The 27,703-nt window shown below is 48.1% G+C and overlaps 2 protein-coding genes across 3 annotated transcripts in view; both read left to right on the top strand.

Annotated features, from left to right (window-relative positions):
- CTCF (CCCTC-binding factor) overlaps nucleotides 1-15,599 on the top strand; it is a 57,117-nt gene extending 41,518 nt beyond the window's left edge. For both annotated transcript variants that reach the window (XM_004371485.2, XM_023726825.1), the window contains 7 exons: nucleotides 4,446-4,566; nucleotides 5,178-5,327; nucleotides 5,865-6,025; nucleotides 6,705-6,887; nucleotides 7,507-7,642; nucleotides 12,719-12,880; nucleotides 14,111-15,599. In XM_004371485.2, the coding sequence (XP_004371542.1) occupies nucleotides 4,446-4,566; nucleotides 5,178-5,327; nucleotides 5,865-6,025; nucleotides 6,705-6,887; nucleotides 7,507-7,642; nucleotides 12,719-12,880; nucleotides 14,111-14,292 (1,095 nt within the window). In that variant the 3' untranslated portion in view covers nucleotides 14,293-15,599. The remainder of the gene's footprint in view (nucleotides 1-4,445; nucleotides 4,567-5,177; nucleotides 5,328-5,864; nucleotides 6,026-6,704; nucleotides 6,888-7,506; nucleotides 7,643-12,718; nucleotides 12,881-14,110) is intronic.
- A 4,142-nt stretch (nucleotides 15,600-19,741) lies between these two features.
- The window catches only part of CARMIL2 (capping protein regulator and myosin 1 linker 2), a 12,491-nt gene continuing 4,529 nt past the window's right edge, over nucleotides 19,742-27,703 (top strand). Inside the window, exons 1-29 of the mRNA XM_023726771.1 lie at nucleotides 19,742-19,850; nucleotides 20,108-20,202; nucleotides 20,314-20,364; nucleotides 20,561-20,623; nucleotides 20,730-20,854; nucleotides 20,996-21,087; nucleotides 21,283-21,353; nucleotides 21,469-21,542; nucleotides 21,679-21,754; nucleotides 21,833-21,921; nucleotides 22,046-22,140; nucleotides 22,215-22,301; nucleotides 22,389-22,501; nucleotides 22,611-22,688; nucleotides 22,814-22,890; nucleotides 22,974-23,078; nucleotides 23,279-23,348; nucleotides 23,487-23,568; nucleotides 23,671-23,767; nucleotides 23,848-23,905; nucleotides 24,042-24,214; nucleotides 24,460-24,622; nucleotides 24,704-24,805; nucleotides 26,030-26,158; nucleotides 26,238-26,351; nucleotides 26,518-26,678; nucleotides 26,755-26,842; nucleotides 27,057-27,188; nucleotides 27,322-27,388. Coding sequence (XP_023582539.1) covers nucleotides 19,811-19,850; nucleotides 20,108-20,202; nucleotides 20,314-20,364; nucleotides 20,561-20,623; nucleotides 20,730-20,854; nucleotides 20,996-21,087; nucleotides 21,283-21,353; nucleotides 21,469-21,542; nucleotides 21,679-21,754; nucleotides 21,833-21,921; nucleotides 22,046-22,140; nucleotides 22,215-22,301; nucleotides 22,389-22,501; nucleotides 22,611-22,688; nucleotides 22,814-22,890; nucleotides 22,974-23,078; nucleotides 23,279-23,348; nucleotides 23,487-23,568; nucleotides 23,671-23,767; nucleotides 23,848-23,905; nucleotides 24,042-24,214; nucleotides 24,460-24,622; nucleotides 24,704-24,805; nucleotides 26,030-26,158; nucleotides 26,238-26,351; nucleotides 26,518-26,678; nucleotides 26,755-26,842; nucleotides 27,057-27,188; nucleotides 27,322-27,388 — 2,767 coding nt within the window. The 5' untranslated portion in view covers nucleotides 19,742-19,810. The remainder of the gene's footprint in view (nucleotides 19,851-20,107; nucleotides 20,203-20,313; nucleotides 20,365-20,560; nucleotides 20,624-20,729; nucleotides 20,855-20,995; nucleotides 21,088-21,282; nucleotides 21,354-21,468; nucleotides 21,543-21,678; nucleotides 21,755-21,832; nucleotides 21,922-22,045; nucleotides 22,141-22,214; nucleotides 22,302-22,388; nucleotides 22,502-22,610; nucleotides 22,689-22,813; nucleotides 22,891-22,973; nucleotides 23,079-23,278; nucleotides 23,349-23,486; nucleotides 23,569-23,670; nucleotides 23,768-23,847; nucleotides 23,906-24,041; nucleotides 24,215-24,459; nucleotides 24,623-24,703; nucleotides 24,806-26,029; nucleotides 26,159-26,237; nucleotides 26,352-26,517; nucleotides 26,679-26,754; nucleotides 26,843-27,056; nucleotides 27,189-27,321; nucleotides 27,389-27,703) is intronic.

The raw sequence follows: 27,703 nt of genomic DNA, 5'->3' as shown, positions 1-27,703 counted from the left end.
AGAAGAACAAAGTGGGAGGCCTCACACTACCTGATTTTAGAACCTGTTATACCACCACAGTAGTCAAAACAGCCTGGTACTGGTACAACAACAGAAACCAGTGGAACAGAATTGAGAATCCAGACATAAATTCATCCACCTGTGAGCAGCGATATTTGATAAAGGCCCAAAGTCCATTAATTGGGGAAAAGACAGTCTCTTTGTTAACAAATGGTACTGGCATAAGTGGATATCCAATTGCAAAAAACTGAAACAAGACCCATACCTCACACCGTACACAAAAACTTAACTCAAAATGGATCAAAGACTTAAATATAAAATCAAAAACGATAAAGATCATGGAAGAAAAAATAAGGACAATGCTAGGATCCCTAATACATGGCATAAACAGAATAGGAACCATAATAATGCACAAACACCAGAAGAGAAAACTACATAACCGGGAGCTCCTAAAAATCAAACACTCATGCTCATCAAAAGACTTCACCAAAAGAGTAAAAAGACAGCCTACAGACTGGAAAAAATTTTTGGCTATAACAAATCCAATCACCATCTGACTAAAATCTACAAGATACTGCAAAACCTCAACAACAAAAAAACAACCCAATTAAAAAATGGGCAAAGGGTATGAACAGGCACTTCACCAAAGACATTCAGGTGGCTAACAGACACATGAAGAAATGCTCACGATCAGTAGTCACTAGAGAAATGCAGATCAAAACTACAATGAGATACTGTCTCATCCCAACAAGGCTAACATTAATCCAAAAAACAGAATAATAAATGCTAGAGAGGTTGTGGAGAGACTGAACATTTACACACTGTTGGTGGGAGTGTAAAATGGTACAACCACTTTGGAAATCGATTTGACACTTCCTTAAAAAGCTAGGAGTAGAAGTACCGTACAATCCAGCAATCCCACTCCTCGGAATACATCCTAGATAAATAAGAGCCGTCACACGCATAAAATATGTGCACACCTACGTTCATTGCAGCACTGTTCACAATAGCAAAAAAATGGAAACAACTTCGGTGCCCATCAACAGACGAATGGATAAACAAATTATGGTATATTCACACAACGGAATAGTACACAATGATAAAGAGCAAGGATGAAGCTGAGAAACATCACATGGAGGAATCTGGAGGGCATTATGCTGAGTGAATTTAGTCAGTCACAGAAGGGCAAGTGTTGTATAAGACCACGATTATAAGAACTCAAGGTTTAAACACAGAAGAAAACATTCTTTGATGGTTACAAAGGTGGGGAGGGAGGGTGAGGGTTATTTACTAACTATATAGTAGATAAGAATTATCTTAGGTGAAGGGAAGGACAGCATACACTACAGGGAAGTCAGCACAACGGAACTAAACCAAAGCTAAGAAGTTTCCTGAATACAATCAAACACTTCAAGCGGCAGAGTAGCAAGGGTCTGGGGACCATGCTTTCAGGGACATCTAGGTCAATTGGCATAAAAAAGTTTATGAAGAAAATGTTCTGCATCCTATTTGGGTGAGTGTCATCTGGGGTCTTAAAAGCTTGCAGGCAGCTATCTAAGATGCGTCCATTGGTCCCAGCCACCTGGAGTAAAGGAGAATGAAGAACACCGAAGACACAAGGAAAATATTAGCCCAAGAGACAGAAAGGGCCACATAAAGCAGAGACTTCATCAGCCTAAAACTAGAAGAATTGGATTGTGCCTGGCTACCACAATGACCACCCTGACAGGGAACACAACAGAGAGTCCCTGATGTAGCAGGAGGAAGGTTGGGTGCATAACTCAAATTCTGGTAAAAAGACCAGATTTAATGATCTGAGTTAGTCTGGAGGAACCCTGGAAAGCATGGCCCCCAGTCACTCTGTCAGCCCAGAACTAAAACAATTTCTGAGGCCAACTCTTCAGACAAAGATTGGACTGGACTGTGGGACATAAAATACTCATGAAGAGTGTGCTTCTTAGCTCAAGTAGATACATGAGACTAAACAGGCAGCTTCTGTCCAGAGGTGAGATGAGAAGGTAGAGAGAGGGTTAGGAGCTGGTTAAATGGACATGGGAAATCGAGGGTGGAAAGGAAGAGTGTGCTGTCACAGTATAGGTAGAGTAATTAGTGTCACATAACAATTTATGTATAAATTATTGTATAAGAGACTAACTTGAAATGTAAACTTTCACTTAAACTATAACAATAAACAACAACAAAAAAAATGATAGTGTGTACCAGAAACCTATAGTAAACCCATCCTAATTAACTCTGAAACATTGAAAGTATTCCCATAAAATAAAGAACAAGACAGAATAATCATTCTCACTATTTCAACATTGTACTAGAAATCCTAGCCAATGGAATAAAATGGAAAGAAAAAACTGCCATTTCTTACAGGTGTATTTGCTTACCCAGAAAATCGAAGAGTATCAACTGAAAAACTCAGAGCAGTAAGAGTTCAGTTGAGTTCCCAGATAAAAAATATATAGAAATCAGTAATTTTACTGTATACTGTCAATAGTAGGAAGCTATGAAATGGTTCAAACAGTAACAAAATGATTAGGAATAAATTGAACAGAAAAAATCTGATACTTATATGAAGAAAACAAACTTTTTCGAAGGACATAGATTAATTAAAAGGCATTACAAGTCTGATCGACTGGAAGAGTGAATGTGAATGAATAAGATCTTGGAAAAAGAATTAGGGTGCTTGTGCTGTGGGAATGTTGTAAAACTGTATACTAAATTAAAAGAACAAAATATTGGAAAGGAATAGACAGAATAGCTTGGTAGAACAAAATAGATGCTGGTGTACATACGAATTTAAAATTTGATGAAGGGAAATCTGGGAGTAAAGGGAATTAGTAATGCTGTTGGAACAATAGTTTAACCACTTAGAGTTTTGAAAATTTGCTGTGTAACACTTATGAGTGCAGGGCTTTTTATTATTTTTTGGAACATTTTTAAAATTTCAAATCAAATACACCCACTCATCACTTATTAACACGGTTAGGTTCCAAAGACCAGGTGGTTATGCGAAAAGCAGAGTTATATGAAAGTGGAAGTTTTTTTTTTTTCTTTACTGTTTTCAGATCATCCGTTTGTTGGATTTTTTTTTTCTTTAAAAAATATGATTGTAGAAATAATAACAGCTAAAATTTACCGATGTGCTCATCACTGTTCAGTTATAGATTATCTCTGTGCAGAGAATTAGGGTTGGAGGAGACGAAGCTGGATAAGGTCGGGCTGTGTGACTGGAGGGCCCACGGCCTAACCACTTCACCTTCCTCCTGTGCTGGGTCAGAGCTTCCTTCGAGGAGCTGTCTCCAGGGTTCCACTCCCACCCATGTAAGCCCTCCAGGCCTAGCAAGTCGCTGAAGCGTCAGGCTTCCTGTGAGAGCAATGGGAGCCAGGCAGGAGCCAGGCGAGCACCAGGCTTCAGGCCTAGTTCGGCTCACTTTGGAATGTCATTAAACTCGCATGCATTTCTTCCAAACACCCTCTGCAATTCCTCTTTCCTCCTTTCCCACTCCACTGCAATTTTGAGCCATAGGTCTTCATGCTGCGTAGGAGCTGGGAACCCATAACAGGCACCTGTTGGTTCAGTGCTTCCTGCTTATCTGCCCAGAGGCTGTAGCACAGAGGAGGCCAGCCCCACATGGCAACTGGATGCAGCGCCCCTGCCAGCAGGAAAGAGTAGAGGGCATGGGGCAGTGTGGTCTAGCTTCCCGGAAGCTGCCCAGAGACCCTCCGCAAGGGAGGGACACTCCACAGCCTTTGCTGTCATGCCTGCCACCTCTTTCATGCACAAAGTAGTCAGATAGTAGATTTTTTTACTATTGTCATAAATGTGAAATGTCGGATAACAAGAGGGTTGATAAGTGAGGAACATGTGTATTAGTGAGTGCTCAAAGCACTTGTTAGAACCAGATTTGAAAGTCACTCTTTTTGAGGGAAGAATACCCAGCAGGAGACTAAAGGCGTAGTCAATAATGACAAACATAGATGCAAGGGCCCTGAAGCCTTGCCTGTCTGGGAGGTGCTAATGATAAGAAGAGAGGGTGAGGGGTATTGAAACATATGCTCATTAACTCAGATTCAGAATTTGGAAGAAAATCAATCCATAAATAGGTAATGGATTATTTTTAAACTATTGTGGGAATTTTTGAACATACATTGAAGTAGAGAAAATGGTATAATACACCCCATGCATCTATCACCCAGCTTAAACCATTATTAGTAATGACCAGTTTGACTCATCTATACCGCTGTACATTTACAACCTTCCTTTGGACTATAGTATAGATTTGAGAAATGAAAGTTACAAATAATGAGGAGGAAACAATATTATCGGTTAGGCTTTTTGTGTATTTTGAATGTTGGTGCCCAAAAGCTAAGCCTTTGTGCCCAGCTCTTGCTTGTGATACAGTCTGTGTTAACAAGTTGCTTTCATGTTTCAGGTCAGCAAATTAAAACGTCACATACGCTCTCATACTGGAGAGCGTCCATTCCAGTGCAGTTTGTGCAGTTACGCCAGCAGGGATACATACAAACTGAAAAGGCACATGAGAACCCATTCAGGTAGGACTTTTCCCCTAGTGAGCTGCTTTTCCGTGGATGCCAGGGGACCCTATGAACCACCACACACCCATATTGTTTGCCTGAACCAAAGGCTGGCATAAAAGTAGTATGTGATTCTCTAGCATATTTCTGAATTCATTGTTCTGAATATATATTAGAGAATGACTTGTTTTATTATTCAACATGAGTTTTTGCAAATGGAACAATGCTTTTAAGGAAGAAATGAAATGAAAATCTAGAATTTTTACTTTCAGAAGTTGGTAGATTACCTAACCCAACCTGCTCAGTTTTCCTAAGCACTATCTTTTTCTACAAAGAAAAATGAGTTGATCCTCCTGCCATCCCATCTACTCTCCCCTAAAGGTAGGCATTATTGTAGGAACTAAATGTGAAGGACTCTGTAGCAGAGCTGGGCAGAACAGAGGTGGCCAACAGCCCTTTAGGACTTGTCAACCATTTCTGGAGATAGGCACATGCAGGGCAGTGGCCTCAGGCCCGAGTAAGACCTGAAGATCCTCTGGCTTAGCGTATCTGCCCCTGAATTACCCTCCAGTTAAATTATACAATGTCTTCACTTCATCAAATTTGTTCATTCTGTATTTCCTTTTAAGGGGAAAAACCTTATGAATGTTATATTTGTCACGCTCGGTTTACCCAGAGCGGTACGATGAAGATGCACATTTTACAGAAGCACACAGAAAATGTGGCCAAATTTCACTGTCCCCACTGTGACACTGTCATAGCCCGAAAAAGTGATTTGGGTAAGTAGATTAACTAGTGACGCTACTAAACTATATATACATATATTTTGAAGGATTTGTGCAAATAAGGAGGACCATAAATTACTTCACTCTCTGACTCTTAAGCTTTATTGTATGTAAATGGCCTGCTACTTAATAAAAGCTGTTGCTTAGTTGCTGTTTTTTCTGTCCTTTCCCTTGCTGCAGTCAAGCCTTAGTGATCTCATCAGAGTCATCCCTGACACCCACGTTCCTCTTCCTCACTCTTCTTCAGTCACTAAATCCTGTTGATTCAACTTCCTACACTCATCTATTCTTCCCCTTCCTTCCATATACATGGCCATCATCCTTGTTCAGACCACCACCTTCTCTCACCTATCCTGTTTCAGCAATCTTAACTGGTCTCCCCACATCTCTTGTTCCTCTTTTTTAATTTATTTTCTGTATGGCAGCCAGAGTAATTTTTTTCAAGAAACAGAAGGAAATGTATTATTAACTTGTTGAAATGCTTGTTTGTATTTTCACAAGTTAGACTGAATTTTGTGTTTTCACTTTCAGGTGTCCACCTGCGAAAGCAGCATTCCTATATTGAGCAAGGCAAGAAATGCCGTTACTGTGATGCTGTATTTCATGAGCGCTATGCCCTCATCCAGCATCAGAAGTCACACAAGAACGAGAAACGCTTTAAGTGCGACCAGTGTGATTATGCTTGCAGACAGGTAGGGACCTGCATCATTAGAAAGCACTCGATGCCCTACGGTGTAAGGTTTTATCAAAGGACTTTTATGTATGGTGGCTTGGTGGCTTTTTTTTTTTTTTTTTTTTAAGTTAGAAGTATTAATTTTAATTGCACTTTTTTTTTTCACGTGTACAATTTAGTGATATCAATTACATCGTGTGCAACCATCACCAATAATTATTACCAGATTTTCAATGGTGGCTATTTTTAAGGATGGTATTTTTAAACTGTCGTTTATGAGGAACATCACCAAAATAAAAAAATCAAAGGCCGTGCTCCTCAGTTGAATAGTCCCAGTCTCCAGCTGTTATTTTATTCAGTCACAGCTTACCTTCTCCTAATGTAAACTACCAACTTCTTTCTCAAAATTGTGTGGAAATTAAGTCCAGGACTAGAGAGGGGAAAGAGTCTGCTCCTGGGGCATGGTGCTTGAGGCAGGAGCTAGAGAAGCAGCCCAGGAGGAGTGGGCAGTTTTATCTGCACTAGATGTGTGGATGCACTAGCATTTATCCCAGTAAAGATGGCTTTATTGTCTCGACCAGCAGTGTTGAGCCCAGACCCTTGGATGAGAAAGCCTGTCAGCCATGTGCATGTGGCCGGTGGCTGGGTACCATCCCCTGGCCAGGCTCTGAGCCTCTTCTACCCCGGCTGTGTTTCAGGAAAGGCATATGATCATGCACAAACGCACCCACACTGGGGAGAAGCCTTATGCCTGCAGCCACTGCGAAAAGACCTTCCGCCAGAAACAGCTCCTTGACATGCACTTCAAACGCTATCACGACCCCAACTTTGTCCCTGCGGCCTTCGTCTGTTCTAAGTGTGGGAAAACATTTACACGTCGGGTAAGAATCCAAACTTCACTTCCCCTGTGATGGTTCTTAATATTGCATTCTTGATCTTCCACTTCCCAGCAGGGCAGTTTTTTTCCACTGAGGTTGTAAACGTAGACATGCTCTCTCATATGGAAAGGGCAGTCCCCAGCCAGTCATCCCAATCTGGAGTTTTCTATCCGTGTGTGAACCTTTCCACTGTTAGGCAACTCACTATCTTTGAATAGGTTTGATTGTTTAAAATAATTTCCTTAAAAGGATTGAAATCTGCATGGGACAGGGAGCTGGTCTGATCCTCTCCTGCATCTTCCTATCTTGCAGGCTGCTGAGTCCTCCCCTCAGAGTACACAGCCTTATCTTTTAAGAGGCTTGCACTCTCTTTCACTCTCTCTTTCTCTCCCTTTCAATCTCTTTCTTTCCCTCACTGACTCTGGTCCAGATTGAGACCAATCCCCCTGAATGAGGAAAGCATGTTCAGGACACATTTTGGCAGATACTAGGAAATCCAGACTTGATATGGGTACCTCCCAAATTTTATTTTATTAAACTAAAAATCAAGAGAACTTAAAATTCCGACATGCTGATGTTAGTTTTTCAGTAATGTGAAAGAAGGTCTGGTTCCTTTTGTTAGAATACCATGGCAAGACATGCTGATAATTGTGCTGGTCCAGATGGTGTGGAAGGGGAAAATGGAGGAGAGACAAAGAAGGGTAAACGTGGAAGAAAAAGAAAGATGCGTTCTAAAAAAGAAGATTCTTCTGACAGTGGTAAGTACTTGTTTCTTGATTTAGTTATACTGGTGGCAGATTTTGGTGCCCAGTTTCAAGTATGTTTATGTATGAATGAATGTATGTATGTATTGACAACAGCAGTTTATTCTTGGGGAAAATTTTCTTGTCTTTTTTTTCTCATGGCATCTCAGTGCTTAGTAATCTCAGGTATGCTATGTTCTATTAAATCCACAGCAAAACTAATATATTTACTCAATAGCATATATGAAGTTCTCAAATTAGTGGTCTTCTAAGGCTAGCAGAGTGTCTCCTCTTTGTTCTTAACTTAGATGTGTTTAGGAAGCTGATTTAGATTTGAGCAGTGAATCTAATGGACATGAAGATGGTTGCTTATGCATATTGACCAGCTTCTGGTTTAACTGCCTGTGTCAGCCTTACCTTGAGATGTGTTAAGGTTAAGGTCAGCCTTTCCCTTCCTACTTTACTTCTCCATTTCTAATTAAAAACCTTAATCTATTTTCCTACTATTGATGCTCTTTGGGGCGTTATTTGCCTTTCAAGTCATGAAATCCAGTCATGAACAAACATGTTCAAAAGTGTTGGGATTCTGTGATGTGGATACTTGGGCTGCTGGCCCCTGGGTGAGAGGGCACGTCTGGGATGAAAAATTTAAAATTGTTGTGGAAAAGAATGTAGAGGAATTTTGTTTCTTGGAATGTACTTTCCCAGAAGTGCCATCAGACTAGAAAGATTATAGATGGTTCCTAATGTATTTCTAGTGATTCCTCATTTTGTCTTCTGCAACTGCGTGTTGTTAGAAATAGTAGACAGGGAATGAAATTCTTGAAAAAGGAATGTTTTAAAGAATTTCAGTGACTTTATTAGTTTTATTGTAAAGCATACTCACGAAGGCATTATGGGTTTAACGAGGGTCCCTTGCTTTGTTGTTCTTTTATATTGTTTATTTTAACAAGACCTTCAACTTTTCTATTCAGAAGTTTAACTTTTCCTGGGAGAATATTCGTCCAGTAAGCATAAGAATAATTTACTTTTTACTGCCTTTTTTAATGAAAAATCTGTTTTAAACAGTATTTCTTCAGTCACTTGATTTTAAGTGTTTGTTGTTGTTAGTTGCTGTCAAGTTGATTCCAACTCATGGCGACCCTGTGCGTGCAAAGTAGAAGTGTATGCCTCCTTAAAATATCAGTTTGCTTATTTTTTTATAAAAACACACCACTTTTTACTGAGAATCCCTTGGCTTGGCTAAGAAATTATTGCCATGGACTGTTGATACATCAGAAGGCCCCAGGTACCTCTAGTGATCTGCAGATAACCTTGAGTGTGAAGACCCCTGTAGTTGCTGTTAGTTGCTACAGACTGTTCCATGCCCTTCTTCCTTATGGTGCTGCCGTGTTCACGCTCGTGGTTCATCCTCCCAACAGAACCAGCTTCAGTCCCTACTGATCCTTTTCCCCCAGAAGCATCTTTAGGCTGGAGGAGAGATTATCAGTGGTTCCTGATAGATTTCTACAATTTTCCCTTTTATCTTCTGCACTGCTAGTTAGTAGAGCACAGAGTTTGGTTCTGGGCCGTGTATCTAGTGTTTCTGTAACCCTTCTGGGAAAATGGAAGTCCATCCGGACTTTTCATCCCATTGCTGACGAAAGCTACACGGTCATATTTGTCCTGTCCCAGAAGTTCTGCCTGTTAGCTGTCTACAGAGATTGACTAGCAGAGTCTCCTGCTATTTTCGAGGCTTTTTGCCAAAATCTCTCCAAGCCAATAAGTCTTTGACCCTATTAACCTTTTTCTTTGTGTGCTTTTTCCCTCAGTTCAGACTGAATTTGTTTAGTTTTCTAGGCACTGGGCCAGCTTAGGCAGTAGGGGGCTTGGATAAGTTAAATAGGGAAGCATCTTGTTCTTGACACACTACCACATACCAGTAAGCTCCCCACATTTTCACTTAGGGTTTCAGTCACTTGACAAACAAGACAGTTTGTCCTAAAGATCAAGCATTCATCTACAGGTACCTAAATTTAAACACTCAGCTCCAGAGAAAGAGAATGTTCGTAAACCTGTGCTTCTTGGAGAAAGGCAGGTCATGTATGTTTTGTGCCACAGTTAATTGAGAGGTAGCTGTTATGGATTGAATTATGTCCCCCCAAAATGTGTGTTATAAATCCTAACCCCCTATGCCTATGGTTAAGGAGCCCTGGTGGTGCAGTGATTAAAGTGCACACTGCTAACCGAAAGGTTGGAGGTTCAAACCTACCAGCCACTCCATGGGAGAAAAGACCTGGCGATCTGCTCCCTCTGCTCCCGTAAAGATTACAGCCTGGGAAACCCTGTGGGGCAGGTCACCTTGTCATATAGGGTCGCTATATGACTGGATTGTCTTTGTTATGTTAATAAGACAGGATTAGTGTAGGGTGTTCTTGGGTCATTCTCTTTTGAGATACAAAAGAGATTAAACAACCAAGCAGAGATGGGGGAAGTGAGATGCCAGGCCGCATAAAGATTGCCCAGGAGCAGAAGCTCAAAGAGACAAGGGCCTCCTTTCTCCAGAGCCCACAGAGAAAGCCTTCCCATAGAGCCAGCACCCTGAATTCAGACTTCTAGCCTCTGTTGTAGGGTCAAAACATCACAAAGTTCAGTAAAGCAAAAAGAAAGTTTTATTTGACATATATTCAAGAAGGCAAAAGTGGGAAAATGGACAAGCATGCTCCCAGAGCCATGTGCCCAAGTCCCAGGATTACAAAATAGGCAAAAATGGGAAAACGGGCAAGTATGCTGCCACAGCCATGTCTGCCTGAGTCCGAGGAACGCTACAGAATCATCAGTATAAACATTACAAATGGGCAAAACCATTGAAAGCGTCACCTTTTCACAGATTGGCTAAAAACTACATTTTGAATCATCTTAATAATCATTGGTACAGGTTTCAATTACAACAGTCAGGAGGGTCTTCATTGATCCAACAAATCTTAATATTCACTAGATGCTAATAAAAAAAAAGATGAGTGAAAAGTATGTGGATTTTTAGAGTTGTTTATATGAAAGATTCCCTAAAAGATGTTTTCCAAGATTGTCCTACCTATTGTCTTCATACCTCAGGGCCCAGTTGATATGTCCTTATGAGTCCCTGTGAGTCCAGCTCCAGCTGGGCCACATTTTAGGGCAGGGAATAAATGGTTCCGGTATTTTCTCCTGTATCACCTCTGAAACTGTGAGAATTATGGTGTTGGCAAAGAATATTGAATATACCATGGATTGCCAGAAGAACAAATCTGTCTTGGAAGGAGTACAGCCAGATTGTTCCTTAGAAACGAGGATGGCAAGACTTTGTCTCACGTACTTTAGACATGTTATCAGGAGGGACCAGTCCCTGGAGAAGGACATCATGCTTGGTAAAAGTAGAGGGTCAGCGAGAAGGAGGAAGACCCTCAACGAGATGGATTGACACGGTGGCTGCAACGATGGGCTCAAACATAGCAATGTTTGCAAGGATGGCACAGGACTGGGCAGTGTTTTGTTCTGTTGTACATAGGGCCTCTATGAGTCAGAACCAACTCAACAGCACCTAACAATAAAAAACCATGAGAAAATATATTTCTGTTTGTTAAAGCCACCACTGTTACAGCAGTACTAGATAACTCGTTAACAAGTGCTCTTTGGCTGCCTGCAGATGTTGGCAGCAAAAGGAGCCCCAAACTGAGGTCAGAGGTTTGAATTCTTCCTGCTTTTTTTTTTTTTAATAAAATGAGACTGAAGCCTCTTATTAAATGAAGTATAAATTGAATAATGGAGAATTTTTTTCCATTGTGATATACAATAAAAATAAAAGCTATGTTTGTGTACTGCCCTGTAACTTACAGAGCTTGATCGCACATGCTAGCTGAGTCCTTTTATTCCTCAAATCACCATGAAGTAGGCTGGGAGTGCTTTAAGATTACCCCAGGAAACAGGCTCCGTGTGTCGTTCGCCCCAGGTCACACAGCTAGTCAGAGATCTGGGATTCAAAGCCGTGTTACCTGGCTCTGGGCACTGTTCTTTCTTCAATAGTTCCGTCTACTTCTGTGTACCTGTTATTTCATGAAGGAGACAGTTACAGCATTAGAGAGTGGAGAGGGGGTTAAGAATGACCCATTGGGTCTGGTATAACTGGGAATTAAATTAGGTCCCAAAACTTGGCCTTTAAAAAAGCCCATCAATGCCCGAGATAAAAAGTCTTCTCAAAATCAAACAATAGTTTAGCTTAACTAGTAAAAAATACCTGCCTTGAGCATTATGCTCTCTTGAGAACTATCTGTATAGGATCAAATTGACCAACAGCAACTAGGAAGATTAAATAGGAACCTTAGGGGGCAGTGAACTTACGTTAATGGGAAGGAACAAGTCAGAAAAGGAGGGCAGAAACAGTTGTACAACTTGAAGAATGTAGTCAGTGTCACTGAACTGTACCTGTGGAAACGGTTGAATCAGTGTATGTTTTGCTGTGTATATTAACAACAACAACAAAATGGATGAAATTTTAAAAAATAACAAAAACCTATCAATAATAGTCCCACAAGAACACTTGCTGCTTTTCCTGGTAAATAAGACCTCACAGTACATCAAGAACGCCTGTCTTGCCCCAACAAATGCGCATGCCCACACAGAGATGAGCAGGACCATGTCTTCAAGGGTCCATCTCAGGTTTAGTGCTGTAATTTATCCTTGTACAGTAGTTAGAGGGAACATTTGCTTTATTTTCAACTTCAACACTCTATTGTGGCTTTGTTATATAATGGTGTAAGATGGAGTTGCCTCTAAGAATTTGAAACCCAGTATTCTGAGTCTGAAGCTAAAAGAAAAAAGTAACGTCCAGTGACCTGGTTCACTTACATAGAATGTGAATAATAGTGTTCAAGTTTATTTGCTTAATTCTGTCACAATACCAGTTTACTATATTAATGCTGATAGTGAAAATTCCAGCATTTCTTAAATGGACTTTTCTTAATAAAAACCATATGTAACTAGACATAACAGAATATGTGATTATCTGTGTTTTATTTTTTCTTCCACTGTTCTTCTCCTTGCCCTACCACCTGTTCTTCATGATTTCATGAGAAGAAAATGCTGAGCCAGACCTGGATGACAATGAGGATGAGGAGGAACCTGCCGTGGAAATTGAACCAGAGCCAGAGCCACAGCCTGTGACCCCAGCCCCACCACCCGCCAAGAAGCGGAGAGGACGACCCCCCGGCAGAACCAACCAGCCCAAACAGACCCAACGTAAGTTGCTTGTCTTGCTGAGAGCTCAGTAGGTTGGCACCCTCCCCCAGTGTGTGGAGGAGCGAGACAGGTTCTTGTTCTTCGGGGAGATGGAAACTAAGCCATGAGAAATAAGTAAGATCATATTGGGAACAAGCTCTTGGGAAGCAGTTTGTAGTACTTTTTGCTGAGGAACATCTGAGGCAGTCTCTAGAAGCCTGTTACATTTCAGCAAGGAAGAGTCCACAGTAGAAGGGTGCTTATATTCTACAAGATGGGTTCTGTTACCGTGGGAGGGTCCTGCAAAACAGCCAGAGTCAGAGTGGCTGGCAGAATTGATAGGGTAATGAATGTAAAAGAGCCAAATTTTAAAGGATGGAAGGATAAAGCAATTTCTGTGCTGAGATCGTCCTGCTTAAGAAATTCAGGCCTGTAGATTGAAGTAGTGGCCTCCTGACTTACGAGAAGACACAGAGGTGGTCACCGTCCACCTCACACCACCACACAACATATGAACAGTAGACAGCATCTGTATGCCCAACCGGCCCGCATCGCAGGGGAACTCAGGCCTGTCCTCTACTTGCGTGTCTCTAGATCTCCTTCTGGAAGCTGGTGACTTATTTTAAGTTACCGTGGTGGGGATTTTTGTTTTTGTTCTTTTTTCTATTTTAACAATCTCTATTTTTCGTGCTCTCCCTGAGCCCCATATATAGATGTCTGTCATAGAGAGGAGCTTAGCTGTAGACCCTGGGAACCAGCCTCTCTCATTTCACCTATGCATACTCAAGTGAAAAAACTGGTGGGAGGGTCCAGGATGTTTGAGAGCTTCAGAATTTAAAAAAGTCAGGCTCTTTGCTATAGGTGGAACACCACCTATAGAACACACCTACGTCAAACACGCTATGAAGTGTCCTTCCTCATGTGCTGTCAGCCTGCCTGTCTGCAATTTTGCCTGCCTCTCACACTATTGTAAAGCTCAAATTTGTGACACAAAGTAAAACTAGAGATTTTAATATGTAATTTGGGAGATATGTGAGGATGGATGTTAGCATTTTGTTCCTTAATGGTTTCTAGACTATTAGGGCTTTATGTATGGCCACATTTTATTAAGTCTTTTTTATTGACTCTTTTTGTGTTACTAGTAAGGCTTTTCTGTGTTGCTGACATCCCATTCAGTGTCAAGTCTTAAAGGACCTGTGTAGCCTTGGGGGTTTTAATGTAGCATTTGTTTTTCATGCTCTTTTCTGCCAGCAACAGCCATCATTCAGGTTGAAGACCAGAACACAGGTGCAATTGAGAACATTATAGTTGAAGTCAAAAAAGAGCCAGACGCAGAGCCTACAGAAGGAGAGGAGGAGGCCCAACCAGCTGCCACAGATGCACCCAATGGAGACCTCACGCCTGAGATGATCCTCAGCATGATGGACCGGTGATGGCAGGGCCTCGCTCATCTCCAGGACTGCTCTGGGCTGTGTTTAAACGGCCCGCATCTTAATTTTTCTCCCTTCTTTCTTCTTTTGGCTTTGGGAAAAGCATCATTTTACACCATTTTACCAAACATACTGAGAACTAAAACTTCCAAGGATGATGTTAGAAAAATGTGATTTAACTAGGACTTGCTGTTTGATGTTAGCAATCATGGAATGTTCTGAGTACCTGAAGGTTTACTGTGAAGTGCTGAGGACAGTGTTGAAGCCTAACTAGTTTTCTTAGATGGAAACAGAGACATTGTACTCTCTCTTTGGATTTGGTAAACCACTCCAGAATGGCCACCGGGTTTCCCAGAGTTCTCTGGTCTTCTTCCCAGCAGAGTTTTTAATTGTAAATGCAGACTTGGGAAGGACTTAGACTTTTAAACTGTTTTTTGCTTTTGCTTTTCCCTGACTCCCTTTGCTTGGAGTCAGGTGCACACCAGTAGTATGGCATGCTACGATCGGTTTCTGTCCTGAAAGCTTTGCCTCTTTCTTGGCAAAGTTTCTGGTATGGTCAAGCTTGTAAATAACTTTTTTTACATTTTAATCTTTTCCATTAATTAAGACGTGCAGTGTAAGAAAACCCAGCATTTTAATTACTTGCAAATTAAGTTACCACAGACTCTGTAGTGTGTAAATGTTGACAAAGAATTGGATCACAATCATGTAGCAGAACAGCACTCAGACTGCTGCCCGCTAGTGATGGACACCCACGTGGAAGATCGTGATTTCCAGCTCATGGAGCCAGCATTTGAACCTTGTACAATTAACTTTCACTTATGATTTCCCATCTACATTTTCTTTGCTCTGTTTGTAGCTGAATTTTGTGTTTATAAATCTTCTGTTAAAGCCGAAGGGTGATTATGAGTGGGTCACAGCAGCTCTTAAAAAGCTGGGCCAGAAAATTTCACTAGGTCGGTAATTTAAACGTCGGATCTTCAAAAAAAAAATAATAATAATAATGTGAAACAAAACCAACTAAAAAATGATTCTTGCACATGAACTGTCACATGTTTAAAATGTGTTTTTTAGAGCACCTCAGTCTTGCTGATTTCAAATACTTTTTTCGTCTGTGTATTGCTTTTAAAAGAGCCTTCAGTTAGCTATCAGACTCTAGGTTGATGCATTTTGTACTTAGCTGTACTGTGTGATATTTTTCATTATTTTAGGATGCCAACATGAGACCTGTAATATGTAATGGGATTGAAAGCTGGGGAGGAGAATCTACTGCTGTACAGCTAATAAATCATAACAGATTAACAAGTGCTCCAAACAGTCCGACTTGTGTGGTTCCTGCCTGGTGGGGGGCTGGGCCTTCCCTGAGGAGCATCACATTCTACCAGGTGGAGCTGTGCAGGTCTCCTGGCCCCTCTGGGGCCAGCTGTGTTCCTGGGGACGCCACTTCCTCTCTAGCAGATGGGAGGAGGCGATCTTGGCAAATGACAGGATGTTGAGTGCATCCTGCTGCAAGTTTAATTCCCTGAAAGTGTAGTAGAGAGGTGAGTGGGTAGACAGCAGCCAGCTCCATGGTCTACCTTAGGAGTATTCACAGCCACGTGGCCACTCTGGTGGGGGAGAGGGCTTCCTGTACTGTCCAGGCAGTCAGGTCTCCCAGGGAAACAGCTGTAATGCAGGGTCTCTGGGGCTCAGGACTCCAAGCGGGGCAGTCAGCTCATTGGACTAAGTGGTAGTGGCCTCAGGCTGTCAGAGCTTGAGGTCTCCATCCGATCCATGGGCTAGCACCCCCACAGGGGCCAGTGTCCCTTACCAGAATTGTTTCAGTGGACACATAACTTAAAATTCTAATTTTTATTTATTTCAATAGAAAATCTCTTCGCAGAACAATGAGGCATTTATCTGTATCCTCAACATTACCAGATTCTCATTTCTGATCGCAACATTCAAATTGAAAGTTTCGAAATGGATTTGTTTTGGTTGAGAGGAGGTAAGAAAAATGACATTCTGAGAGTTAAAGCCAAAGGGATCCCCCAATGCATAGCCAACAGTACATCTATCTGTATGACTCCATTCAAAATAAAACCAGCAGCAGAAGCCAGTGTTCACCCACTATTGTTGTTAGGTACCATCAAGTTGATTTTGACTCATAGTGACCCCATGTGGCAGAATCAAATTGCCCCATAGCGTTTTCTAAACTAATCGTTACAGGAGCCGGGTCTTTCTCCCTTGGAGCTGGTGGGTTCAAACCAGTGACCTTTCAGTTAGCAGCCAGAGCTTAACCACCGCACCAGGGCTGCTTCACCCACTATTACCCCACGCAGAAGAGCTCCTGGTGGGGAACACAACAGAGAGTCCTTGATGGAACAGGAAAAAAGTGGGATGCAGAACTCAAATTCTAGGAAAAAAACCAAACTTAGTGGTTTGATTGAGACTGGAGGGACCCTGGAAGACATGGCCCCTGGACTCTCTGTTAGCCCAAAACTAAAACCATTCCCAAGGCCAGCTCTTTGGACTATGGGACATAAAATGATACTCGTGAAAATTGTGCTTCTCAGCTCAAGTAGCTACATGAGACTAAATGGGCAGCTTCTGTCCAGAGGCGAGATGAGAAGGCAGAGGGTCAGGAGCTGGTTGAATGGACACGGGAAATCCGGGCTAGAAAGGAGGAGTGTGCTGTCACAGTATAGGGAGAGCAGCTAAGGTCACATAACAATGTGTGTACAAATTTTGTATGAGAGGCTAACTTAAATTGTCAACTTTCACTTAAAGCTCAACAATAAAAAAGAATTTTAAAAAAGAGCTCCTGATGGAGAATTTCCCTGACCTGTCTGCAGCTCCCTTCACAATATTAGACTATATTCTATTTCCTTTCCACACCTGGGTTGGCATCACCCCTGTCCACTGCTGCCCAGCTCAACTAGCACTGAAGCCCGTGCTTCCGGTCACGATCCTTTTTTTTAAATTTTGGCGAAAGTATGCACAGCCAAAGATAGACCATTTCAACAATTTCTACATATACAGTTCAGTGACATTAGTTACATTCTTCACGTTTTGTTTTTTAATTTCAGTGAGACTTTTATTGTGGTACATATGTAGGTTAAAAAAACCTTTGCCATTTCAACAATCCTCGCAGGTACAGTTCAGTGACATTATGTGCATCTTGTTCAGCCATCGCCAGTATTCCCAAATTTTTCCATCACCCTTATTGAGCCTGTCTTTTAAAACCATCAGAGGTCAGCCCTGTGCTGAGAGGTGCCACCTGACCCACCCTGGAGGCAGGATCCATCCCCATCCTGTGCTACTCAAGAGCTGGAGGGCTTAGTCTTCCCTCCTCATGAGCTTTTAGCATTTCCTGAGCACCCACAGAGTGCGATGCTGTCCAGAACACAGAGACGAACTTGAACAAGCTGAAGGCCTCTTTCTCACTGAGTCACTGTCCCCTGTAGGAGCTGAGCCATGTGTTCACTTGGGCTCTGATATCAGTCGTCATGTTTGTTTTGTCACTACTATCCTGACCACCAGCAGTTAATGTGGCCAGACCCACAGCGCCGTCCCTGTCTCCATGCTGATCCTGATTTCCTCAGTAGCCCCTGCCTGCCCCACAAATGCCAGACCGCTCACTGGACTGATCAAGCCAGTGTTGCTGCTGACCTAGGAGTCCCCTGCTCTGGGCAGCAGCTCGTTGGAGCCCTTCGGCAGTCATTCCTTTTTGTAGTTCTCTCATCCTTGCCATTCTAAACAGAAAAGTCCCTGCGAGTTGGGCTTTTTATGGTTCTGTTTTGGAATCTCAGGGATACCATGGTAGACTTGGCTAGTGTGATTTTTCACCAAGTACCGAGAGCCAGGCACTGTTGTGAGCCATTCTCTTAATAAGCATTTAGTCCTTATAGCAATACTTTGAGGTAAATCATTAGTTTCTGCTTACAGAAAAGGAACAAGAAGCCCAGAGAGGCTAAGTAACTTGTTCAGTGTCAAATAGCTGGTAAGAGGTGGAGGCAGGATTTAAACTCAGGCAGAATACTTTCAGAACCTGCATTCTTGGCCACTTTGACGTAAGTTGGGTGAGACTTACTAAGTTCTCACCCTAAAAGCAGTCTGTGGATTCCATGTGGCCTTAGAAGCAGTCTTAGCTCTTAATTCTCCCAAACAAGAAGGCAGTAGAGTAGGGCCTCCTCTTGCCTTTGTTTGCATGAATTCGCAGCCTCTTCTCCACCTGAGTCTAAACCTGTTAGCCCTTAGCTATCACACCATGTTCCTGATGCTTGAATGGAGGACACTTCCCCCAAGTTGCTACTATTCAGTTTCTACTTTCCACTTTGTCTCAGCCTTTAGAGAATCTCAGCAAGTGGGAGATGAGATTTTTGAGGGGAGGGAGGGGGTAGAGGTCAGCTGACTGGAGGATACTTTCACACTCACTGTCTCCAAGCCTCAAGACAGGGAAGGGTAGCTAGAGGTGGAGAAGAAACCAAGGGATCACTGTCCTGTGCCTTTTACGTACTTTCCAGGTTATGCCTGCCTGTTATGGGCAGGATAGAAGACTGCTCCTTATCTCATAGAGTGTGATCAGATTGTAACAGAAGAAAAAATTCAGTCCCTTCTTGAGAACCCTCCAGAGTCTAGGTCTCTGGTCTTTTATAGGGCAGCATTTGGCTGGCAGAGTCTCTGGGTGGTGCAAATAGTTAAGTTATTGGCTACTAACCAAAAAGGTTAGCGGTTCAAATCCACCCAGAGGCACCTGGGACAAAAAGCCTGGAAATCTACTTCCGAAAGTTCACAGCCATTGATAACCCTATGAAAACCCTATGGAGTGCAGTTCTACTCTGAAACACATGGGGTCACCATGAGCCAGAATTGTCTGGACCGCAACTATGCTGCTGGCTGACAGGCCCCTCACTCCATGACCTTCTGACCCCCTCCTTGCCCTGGAGACCCTAGCTTCCCTCTCTCCTGATGGTTCCCCCAACTCACCATCCCTCCAGGCATCTGGCTTTTTGGATCGTACCCTAGGTGTCTGGAGTGCTCAGGAGCTCCCACTTGAATGTACGCCCCTGCTGTCGGGCCCCTGGTTCACTTCCCCAGCTTGGGTTTGAAAGGTACCAACCGAGCTGGGCCGCGGGGTTGAGCGGGGGAGGGTCCCCGGGCAGGCAGCGCCCTCTGGTGCTCGCGGCAGGGACTGCGCTGCAGAGTGAAGGTAGGGGGGCTAGGCACAGCGAGGGGCACGCGACCCGCGCGCCTCTCAGCCACACTAGTCCCCACCTCCCACCTGCCCTAGTGGAGAAGCTGCTGCGCGGCGGAGCGGGCAGGCAGCTGGGGCTCTGCCCCCTTCCTACACCCCCGTAACCCGGGCGGGGTGGAGCCGGGCTGGGGGCGGCCTGGCAGGAAGCTGCGCGCACCTTCCGCTGCCGGAGGGAGCAGGTGGCTGCAGAGCGGGCCGGGCCCCGGGCTTCCTGTGTGCGCGCCCGCCCGCTGCTGTTTCCCGCCGGAGCTCGTCGGGCCACCCCGGCCGCCCTGGCCGGGCCCCATGGCCCAAATCCCCGACGGCATATCCTGTGAGCTGCGAGGTAAGCCCCTACCCTTCCCGCCTACTTGGCTGGGAGGAGGCAGTGCGGCCCCCAGACCGGGGCCCACCAGCGCCCCGGGGCACTCGGCAAGGCAAGTTCTCCCTGCTCCTCCTCCAGAAGACTTGGCTCCTCAGATCCCCTCCACGCCTTCCTTGCTGGCCCACAGAGGAGCCTCAGGCCTCAGCCTGGCATAGATATGGCTGTGAATTGGCCTCCAAGGAAGGACCAAAGCCACCCAGCAAGCTGCCCTTCCACAGGCGAGATCACCAGATTCCTGTGGCCAAAGGAGGTGGAGCTGCTGCTGAAAGCCTGGCTGCCTGAGCGGGAGGGTGCTGATCGAAGTCATGTCCTGGTATGGTAGCAGGCAGGGGACAGAGCCTGGCAGGGATGTGGGGGCTGGTGCCCAGGCAGAAAGAGCCTCTTGCCCTTTCTGCCCAGGATGTCAAACTCTGTTTCCCCACAGGCGCTGCTACGGTGGAGAGCCTATCTGCTCCACACCTGCCTCCCCCTAAGGGTGAGTCCCTGAGCCTGGCCACCATCCCTCCTGCTCTCAGCAGCTACCTTTCTAGGACCTGTGTCTGCAGAGTTGTCCATCTTGTCCTTCTGGGCCCTGAGTTTCCAATAGCACTGGGCTCCCAGCAGGTCTGAGTTCAGGCTACCATGTGGGTGGGGCTCAGGGATTGGTCCAGGCTGATGAAGGTGCTTCCTAGGTGGACTGCACATTCAGCTACCTGGAGGTCCAGGCCATGGCACTGCAGGAAACACCCCCTCAGGTGAGGCATCTAGGGCCCCACCTGGGCCTGCAGCCTGGAATTTACCCTCACCCCCACTTGCCCCCGCACATGGAGCCTTGCAGGCCCAGCAGCCCTCCCTCCCCAGGTCACCTTTGAGCTGGAGTCCCTGCCTGAGCTGGTCCTGGAGTTTCCTGGGGTGACTGCCCTGGAACAACTGGCCCAGCATATCACTGTGGCCATCAAGAAGGTCTTCCCTCGCTCGGCCCTTGGGTGAGGCCCAACAACTGCAAGCGGCTGCCCAGAACAGGGCAGCAGGGGGAGGAGGAAGCTGCTGTGGATGGGCACAGAGGGCTGCCTCACATCCTAGGGCCTAGAGGTCCCTTGCCTCTCCTTCTTCACCCCCATTCCCAGGAAACTATTCCGGAGGCCCACACCCCCCTCGATGCTGGCTCAGCTGGAGAGAAGCAGCCCCTCAGAGGCCACCACACCTGGCAGCCCTTGTGGTAAGGGCCAAGGAAGGGCCACTCAGAGCTTCTTGCCTGTCCTGCCCTGGAGCCCCAGAATCCTGGAGTTGGGAGGTTCCCAAGCTGAACAGAGCCTCTGGGGTCACAGATATCACCCAGCCTGGGTCTGATCTTCCTCCATCTCTGTTCTTATATCTCTCTCCTCCCCCTGTCATACTCCTGTCACGTCCCCAGGTGGCTTCTTAGAGACCTATGAGGCTCTGTGTGACTACAACGGCTTCCCCTTCCGAGAGGAGATTCAGTGGGTGAGGATAGGGCCCTCTCTGGGGACTCTGGAGACATCTGATCCTCCGGGTGAGCTGAACCCCTCCCTGCCCCTTGTGGTCCCAAGCCGGTTGTAGACACTTTCTTCCTGTCCAGGATGTGGACACCATCTACCATGGTCAGGGCTGCCGCCACTTCAGCCTAGGAGACTTTAGCCACCTCGGCAGTCGGTGCGTGCTGCCAAGAATGAGGGGAGGAAGATCCCAGGATCCACATTCCTGGGCCTCAGTCTCTCCACGGATGGGGTGCTGGGCCTAGGATCTGGCCAGAGGGCCCTGAGCTCTGCCCACCCCTCCCCACACCCAGGGACCTGGCCTTGAGCGTGGCTGCCCTGTCCTACAACCTGTGGTTCCGGTGCCTCTCTTGCGTGGACATGAAGCTGGTGAGGGCATAGCGGCAGGGAGGGACCAGGGGTGCTGGGGACAGGGTGCAGCGTGCTGAACCTCCCTCTGGTCCTCAGAGCCTTGAGGTCTCCGAACAGATTCTGCACATGATGAGTCAGTCTTCCCACCTGGAGGAGCTGGTGCTGGAGACCTGTGGCCTGAGGGGGTGAGGGCAGGGAGGGAGGGAGGGAGGAGCTGGGGCAGGGAGCCTGGGGGCTTAGAATTGGGGCGCTGGTGGCCTGGGGAGGGGTTGAGAATCCAGGGTCTCACACTTGGGGTCTGGTCCCCAGAGACTTTGTTCGGCGGCTGGCCCAGGCACTGGCAGGAAACTCGAGCTCTGGGCTGCAGGAGCTCAGCCTGGCGGGGAACCTGCTGGATGACAGAGGTATGGCTGATCCTGGGGAACCCAGGGCTGGCAGCCGGAGAGGGTGAGACCCACATGGCTGCCCCATCCCCTAGGCGTGGCTGCACTCAGCAGACACTTAGAACAGCGTCCAGGAGCCCTGAGGAGACTCAGCCTATCGCAGACCGGGCTGACTCCTAAAGGTAGGCGGGGCAAGGAAGGGGTGGGGCAGGTGAACAGTCGGCCTGATTGCTGAGCCTCTCCCCTCCCTCTCCGCCCCCAACCACCAGGGATGAGAGCCCTGGGCCAGGCACTGGCCACCAATGTGGCCTTCGACTCTGCCCTGATCCACCTGGACCTTTCTGCAAATCCCGGGGCCCTGGGACCCTCAGAAGACGATGGAGTAAGTCAGGGGCAGAGATGTGGGTGCAGGAAGCAATGGAGTGTCAGGAAGCTCCTAGCGAGGCCGCCGCTCCCCTCACTCGGCCCTCCCATACCCACCCTCCCACCAGGGCCTGTATGGTTTCCTGAGCCGTCCTAATGTTCTGACGTTCCTGAATCTCGCAGGCACCGACACCGCTCTGGACACTGTGAGGGGATGGTCGGTGGGAGGGATGGGGGGGGTGGCTCGGGCGCAGGAAAGAATGTAGACTGGAGGGCAGAACGAGGACGGAGGGAGGTTCAGTCCTTCTGCTGGTGAACCCTCTGCCCGCAGCTCTTTGCAGCGCTGTCCCACGGCTGCTGCGCCAACCTCACCCACCTCGACGCTTCGAGGAACGTCTTCTCCCGCATGTAAGGGGACCCGTCGGGGCGGGGGAACGCCAGGAGCCGCCTTCTTGCCCGCGGAAGCCCACTCTTCCCTCTCCCCCACCCAGAAAATCCCGGGCCACGCCAGCCGCGCTGCAGCTCTTCCTCAGCCGTGCGGGGGCGCTGCGACACCTGGGCCTGGCAAACTGCAAGCTGCCGCCCGACGCTCTCAGGTCAGTGTTGCTGCCCACGGCCTCACCCCTGCGTATGTGATCACCTTCCAGGCCAGGCCAACCCTCCAGCGCCTCACTCCGCTCCTATCACACCTACAACCTCCTCTGCCTCCTGCCCTGCCTTCCTGGTGTTTGCTGGCACCCCGGGGCCCCCTGTGCAGACCCCGGCCCTGCTCCCCATCCGTGACATTTTATCTCAGGGCCCTGTTGGAAGGCCTCGCGCTCAACACGCACATAGGTGATCTGCACCTGGACCTCAGCGCTTGTGAGGTGAACGCCCTGCCCGGCGACGTGGGCACACGGTGGGCCAACACCTTTGGGGCGGATCTGGGAGGCTGTGGAAGCCTCCCAACCCCGCCCCACCCTTGGTCTGCGTGGCCTGAGTTCCACCCCACCTCCCACCTCCAGCTGCGCTCCGCTGGCGCTCAGGTGATACAAGACTTGGTGTGCGACGCGGGCGCCGTGAGCTCCCTGGATCTGGCGGATAATGGTGAGGCCGCCCGGCAACCCATCCTCCTATTATCTATCCAGTTGCCAACCCCCCACCCCACCTCCACAGCCCTGCCTTGTCGGTGACCCGAGCCACCCCCAGGCTTCGGCTCAGACATGGTGACTCTGGTGCTGGCCATCGGGAGGAGTCGGTCCCTGCGACATGTGGCGCTTGGGAGGAACTTCAACGTCCGGTGCAAGTAAGCTCCCACCCCAAACCCGGGCCTCCCAGGCAGCACCCCACCACCCGTTTCCCCGCAACAGTAGCCCCTGCCCACAGGGAGACCCTGGACGACGTCCTGCACCGAATTGTCCAGCTCATGCAGGACGACGACTGTGTGAGTTCATGGCACCTTGCGGGGTCCTTATGCACTGGACCCCTGTGGCCTCCTGACTCCTGCTCCCCAGATCCTGTGACTTGCCCTCCTGGCTGACACCTGACTCCAACCATCAATGGCTTTCTCTTAAACCCAGCCCCTGCAGTCTCTGTCTGTAGCTGAGTCGCGGCTGAAGCTGGGCGCCAGCGTACTGCTCCGTGCCCTGGGCACCAACCCTAACCTGACAGCTCTGGATATCAGCGGCAATGCCATGGGGGACACCGGCGCCAAGATGCTAGCCAAGGCGCTGCGGGTCAACACGAGGCTTCGGTGGGCGTGGTTAGAATAGAGGGGTGGGACGAATGGGAGAGGAGGGCGTGGTATGGAGGGGTGTAGTCAAATGGAGAGAAGCCAAAGGACAGGTGACGGGCGAGGTGAAAGAACCGGGCTAATGGGCGGGGCAGAATGAGGCGGAGCAAATGGAGCGGGCTGGTGAGCTAGGCTAACTGATAGGGCTAGTGGGTTGGGTGGGGCCTTGCGGAGCTCCGCCCCCGACTGAAGCCCGGCCGGCCCAGGTCTGTTGTCTGGGACCGAAACAACACGTCTGCGCTGGGCCTGCTGGACGTGGCGCAGGCCCTGGAGCAGAACCGCAGCCTGAAGGCCATGCCTCTGCCACTGCATGACGTGTCCCAGGCGCAGCGCAGCCGCCCAGAGCTGACAGCACGTGCAGTGCACCAGGTGGGAGTTCCCTCTCCTCCCCTCCCCTTCTCTGCGCCACGGCCCTGTCCCCCGGCATGTCTCAACATCCCTTGCCCCCAGATCCAAGCCTCTCTCTGGAGAAACAATCGCGCAGACCCCGCCAATTCTGACCACGCCTCCTGTCTGCAGCCACGCGGTTTGGTCTCAAACCCCTCAGAGCAGGTCAGTGTCGCCTCCTCCAACCTTGAGTACCCACGGGATAGGAAGGGAAGAGCTGTGACTCCCGGGAGCCTCCATGAGTCTGAGCGTCCGACTTTCCTGGGGCCAGGATGTCTGGATCCTTTCGTCCCAGACAACTCCTTCTGGACCCGGACCAGGGATTCCTCAAACAGCTCCCTAGATAACACCTCTTAACCACCTTACTTTAAGCATTTAAAGAAGCTTTTCTGCAAAGACAAACCAAAAAACCAAACCCTTTGCTGTTGAGTCGATTATGACTCATAGCCACCCTATAGGACAGAGTAGAACTGCACTATAGGGTTTCCAGGACTGTGAATCTTTATGGAAGCAGACTGCCACATCTTTCTCTCACGAGCGGCTGGTGGCTTTGAACTGCCAGACCTTTCGGTTAGCAGCTGAGTGCTTACCACTGTGCCACCAGGGCTCCTTGTTAAAGACAAGAGGTATTTAAAAATCCTCCCTCAGTTTTCTTCTCTGGTTGCAGCCAGCCCCATCTTTGCCTTCCCATTCACAGGGTTCCCCTCTCCACTGACATCTCTATGTGGCCAAACTCAGCAGCCCCTTGTCTTGTTTCAGCTCCCTCCACAACCCTGCTTTTGTGAGCTGTTCCCACCTCTCAGTTCCCAAATCCTACTTTCTCCTAAAATCCAGAGCCCAGACATCTCAATCCAGACATCCTGCAGGAGCCTCACACTGTACACATCTCCCACAAGCCTTACTGTCTACCAAGCACTGGGGGCAGGGGTGTGGGCATCCTTCCAGGTCTCTTCTGAACACATTGGAGCTCTCATAGACTTCCCTGGTGCTGCCTCCTGACCAGCACTCAGACCAGCCTTCCTCCCCTCCTCAACCATCCCTGTCCCTCAGTCCCTCATCTCTGGGCACCTCACTTCCACCCCTCAGTATATCCTCTATGTGGTTGGTAAACAGCTTCTAAAACACAGACAGGACTAACAGCTCCTTCTCCTTCCCATTCTGGACACTTTGCCATCTCCATGGGAAGTGTATATAAAGTCCCTAAAATGAGCCAGTTGAGGGGACACTGCTCTCCCTCCTTGAGCTAGTAGGGTTCCTAAGTGGCTCACATGATAGTGCTGGCTTCAGGACCTCACTCACCCTGTTCAAGACCCTGGGAGGGAGTTAGCCAGAGTCTGGGAGGCTAGGAGGGGACTAGGCTGGGGCTGATCCCTGCTGCCCACCCCCCAGGAAGTGAATGAACTGTGTCAGTCGGTGCAGGAGCATGTGGAGCTGCTGGGCTGTGGGGCTGGACCCCAGGGTGAAGCTGCTGTGCGCCAGGCTGAGGATGCCATTCGCAACGCCAACTTCTATCTCAGTGTGAGCTTCCCCTCCAAAAGGACCCTCCCCCTCTTGGTCAGGCTTCAGTCTGCACCTCCTTTTCCTTCTTGGCCCCCAGGTTCTCCCCATTCTATATAAGGCTGGGAGCTCCCCAAGCCATCGCTGGCAGCTGCAGCAGAAGCTGGAGGTCCTGCTGGGACAGGTGGGCAAGGTCTGCCACCAAGACATCCAGGTGAGATGGAACACCCTGCCCCAGCCCTACCTCCACAAGGAGGCCTGACCCCCATCCTGTAGGCTTGACTGTGATGTCCCTAGAGCCAATGTTCTGTTAGGGTCAGAGCGAAGCCAAGTGACTTGGGCCTTAGCCACACCCTCATCATGCTCTGACCTTTGCCCAGGACTTTACTCAGGCCACACTGGACACAACGAGGAGCCTCTGCCCACAGATGCTGCAGGGACCTGGCTGGAGGGAGCAGCTAGAGGGGGTCCTGGCAGGCTCAAGTGGCCTCCCAGAGCTGCTCCCAGAGCAGCTACTGCAAGATACCTTCACTAGGCTCAGGTAGGCTGCATGAGGCTGGGCTGGGTATGGCTGGGGCAGGGCCAGTATACTAACCTCTGCCCTCTCCTGCCTTCAGAGACATGCGGCTATCAGTCACAGGGACCTTGGCAGAGAGCATTGTGGCTCAAGCTCTGGCGGGTCTGAGTGCAGCCCGAGATCAGCTGGTGAGAGGGAGCTGTGTATGCATGCACATGCATGTGTGTGCACGTGCACGCACGCGCGCACACACACACACACACACACACACACACACAGGCCGCCTGCCCTGAAGAGGATCTGTAATCTAGATAGTCCAGGAGTACTTCAGGGGTCCCATAGCACATACAGGAACATGGCTGAGGCCCTACCTACACATCATTGGGGTGCGTGGTGTTGCAGGTGGAGAGTCTGGCTCAGCAGGCAACAGTGGCAATGCCCCCAGCCTTATCAGCACTGGATGGAGGCGAGCCCAGCCCCCTTGGGCCTGGGGAATTGGAAAGCCTTTTCTTCCCTGAGGAGGAGGAAGAGGGGGTAGGTAGTCCCAAATCTCTCGGCCTACAACCCAGATCTCCCCATCTTGCTGTGGAGTCTGGAAGGTGGGGAAGTAGCTCTTCTGGGGTTGTGTTCCCCCACCTCCAGACTGAGTCTGTGCCCTCCCCACCAGGATAAGAGTCCTCCATGGAAATGGCCTGAGCCCAGCCATTGTCTTTGCCTGGTCCCCTCCACTCACAGTAAGTCAGGGCCTGTAAAGAAGGTGGTTACCTAAGTTGGGCGGAAGCTCCATTGGGCCTGGAGACACCTTCAGCCCTGTCCTGGGCACTCCCTAACCCTTGACTGAGCCAGGTCAGGGCCCCCGTGATCCTACAAGGTTGGGTCCCTCGTGGTCAGCAAGGAGCTGGAACTGAGCAGACCAGGGCCGGGACACTGCCTCCGCCTCCCCCCTTACCCCCACCCCATCGCGCATGCCTGCAGGCAGTGCGGAGCCGCGCGCACTCGGTGCCGCGCTCAGCACCGCGGACAGCGGCGGCGGGGGAGGGGCTGGCAGC

This window comes from Trichechus manatus, unplaced genomic scaffold (assembly GCF_000243295.1).
Source record: "Trichechus manatus latirostris isolate Lorelei unplaced genomic scaffold, TriManLat1.0 scaffold00014, whole genome shotgun sequence".
Classification (NCBI taxonomy): domain Eukaryota; kingdom Metazoa; phylum Chordata; class Mammalia; order Sirenia; family Trichechidae; genus Trichechus; species Trichechus manatus.
The sequence above is the reverse complement of the archived record's forward strand: the minus strand, read 5'-3'. Positions and strand labels throughout refer to the sequence as shown.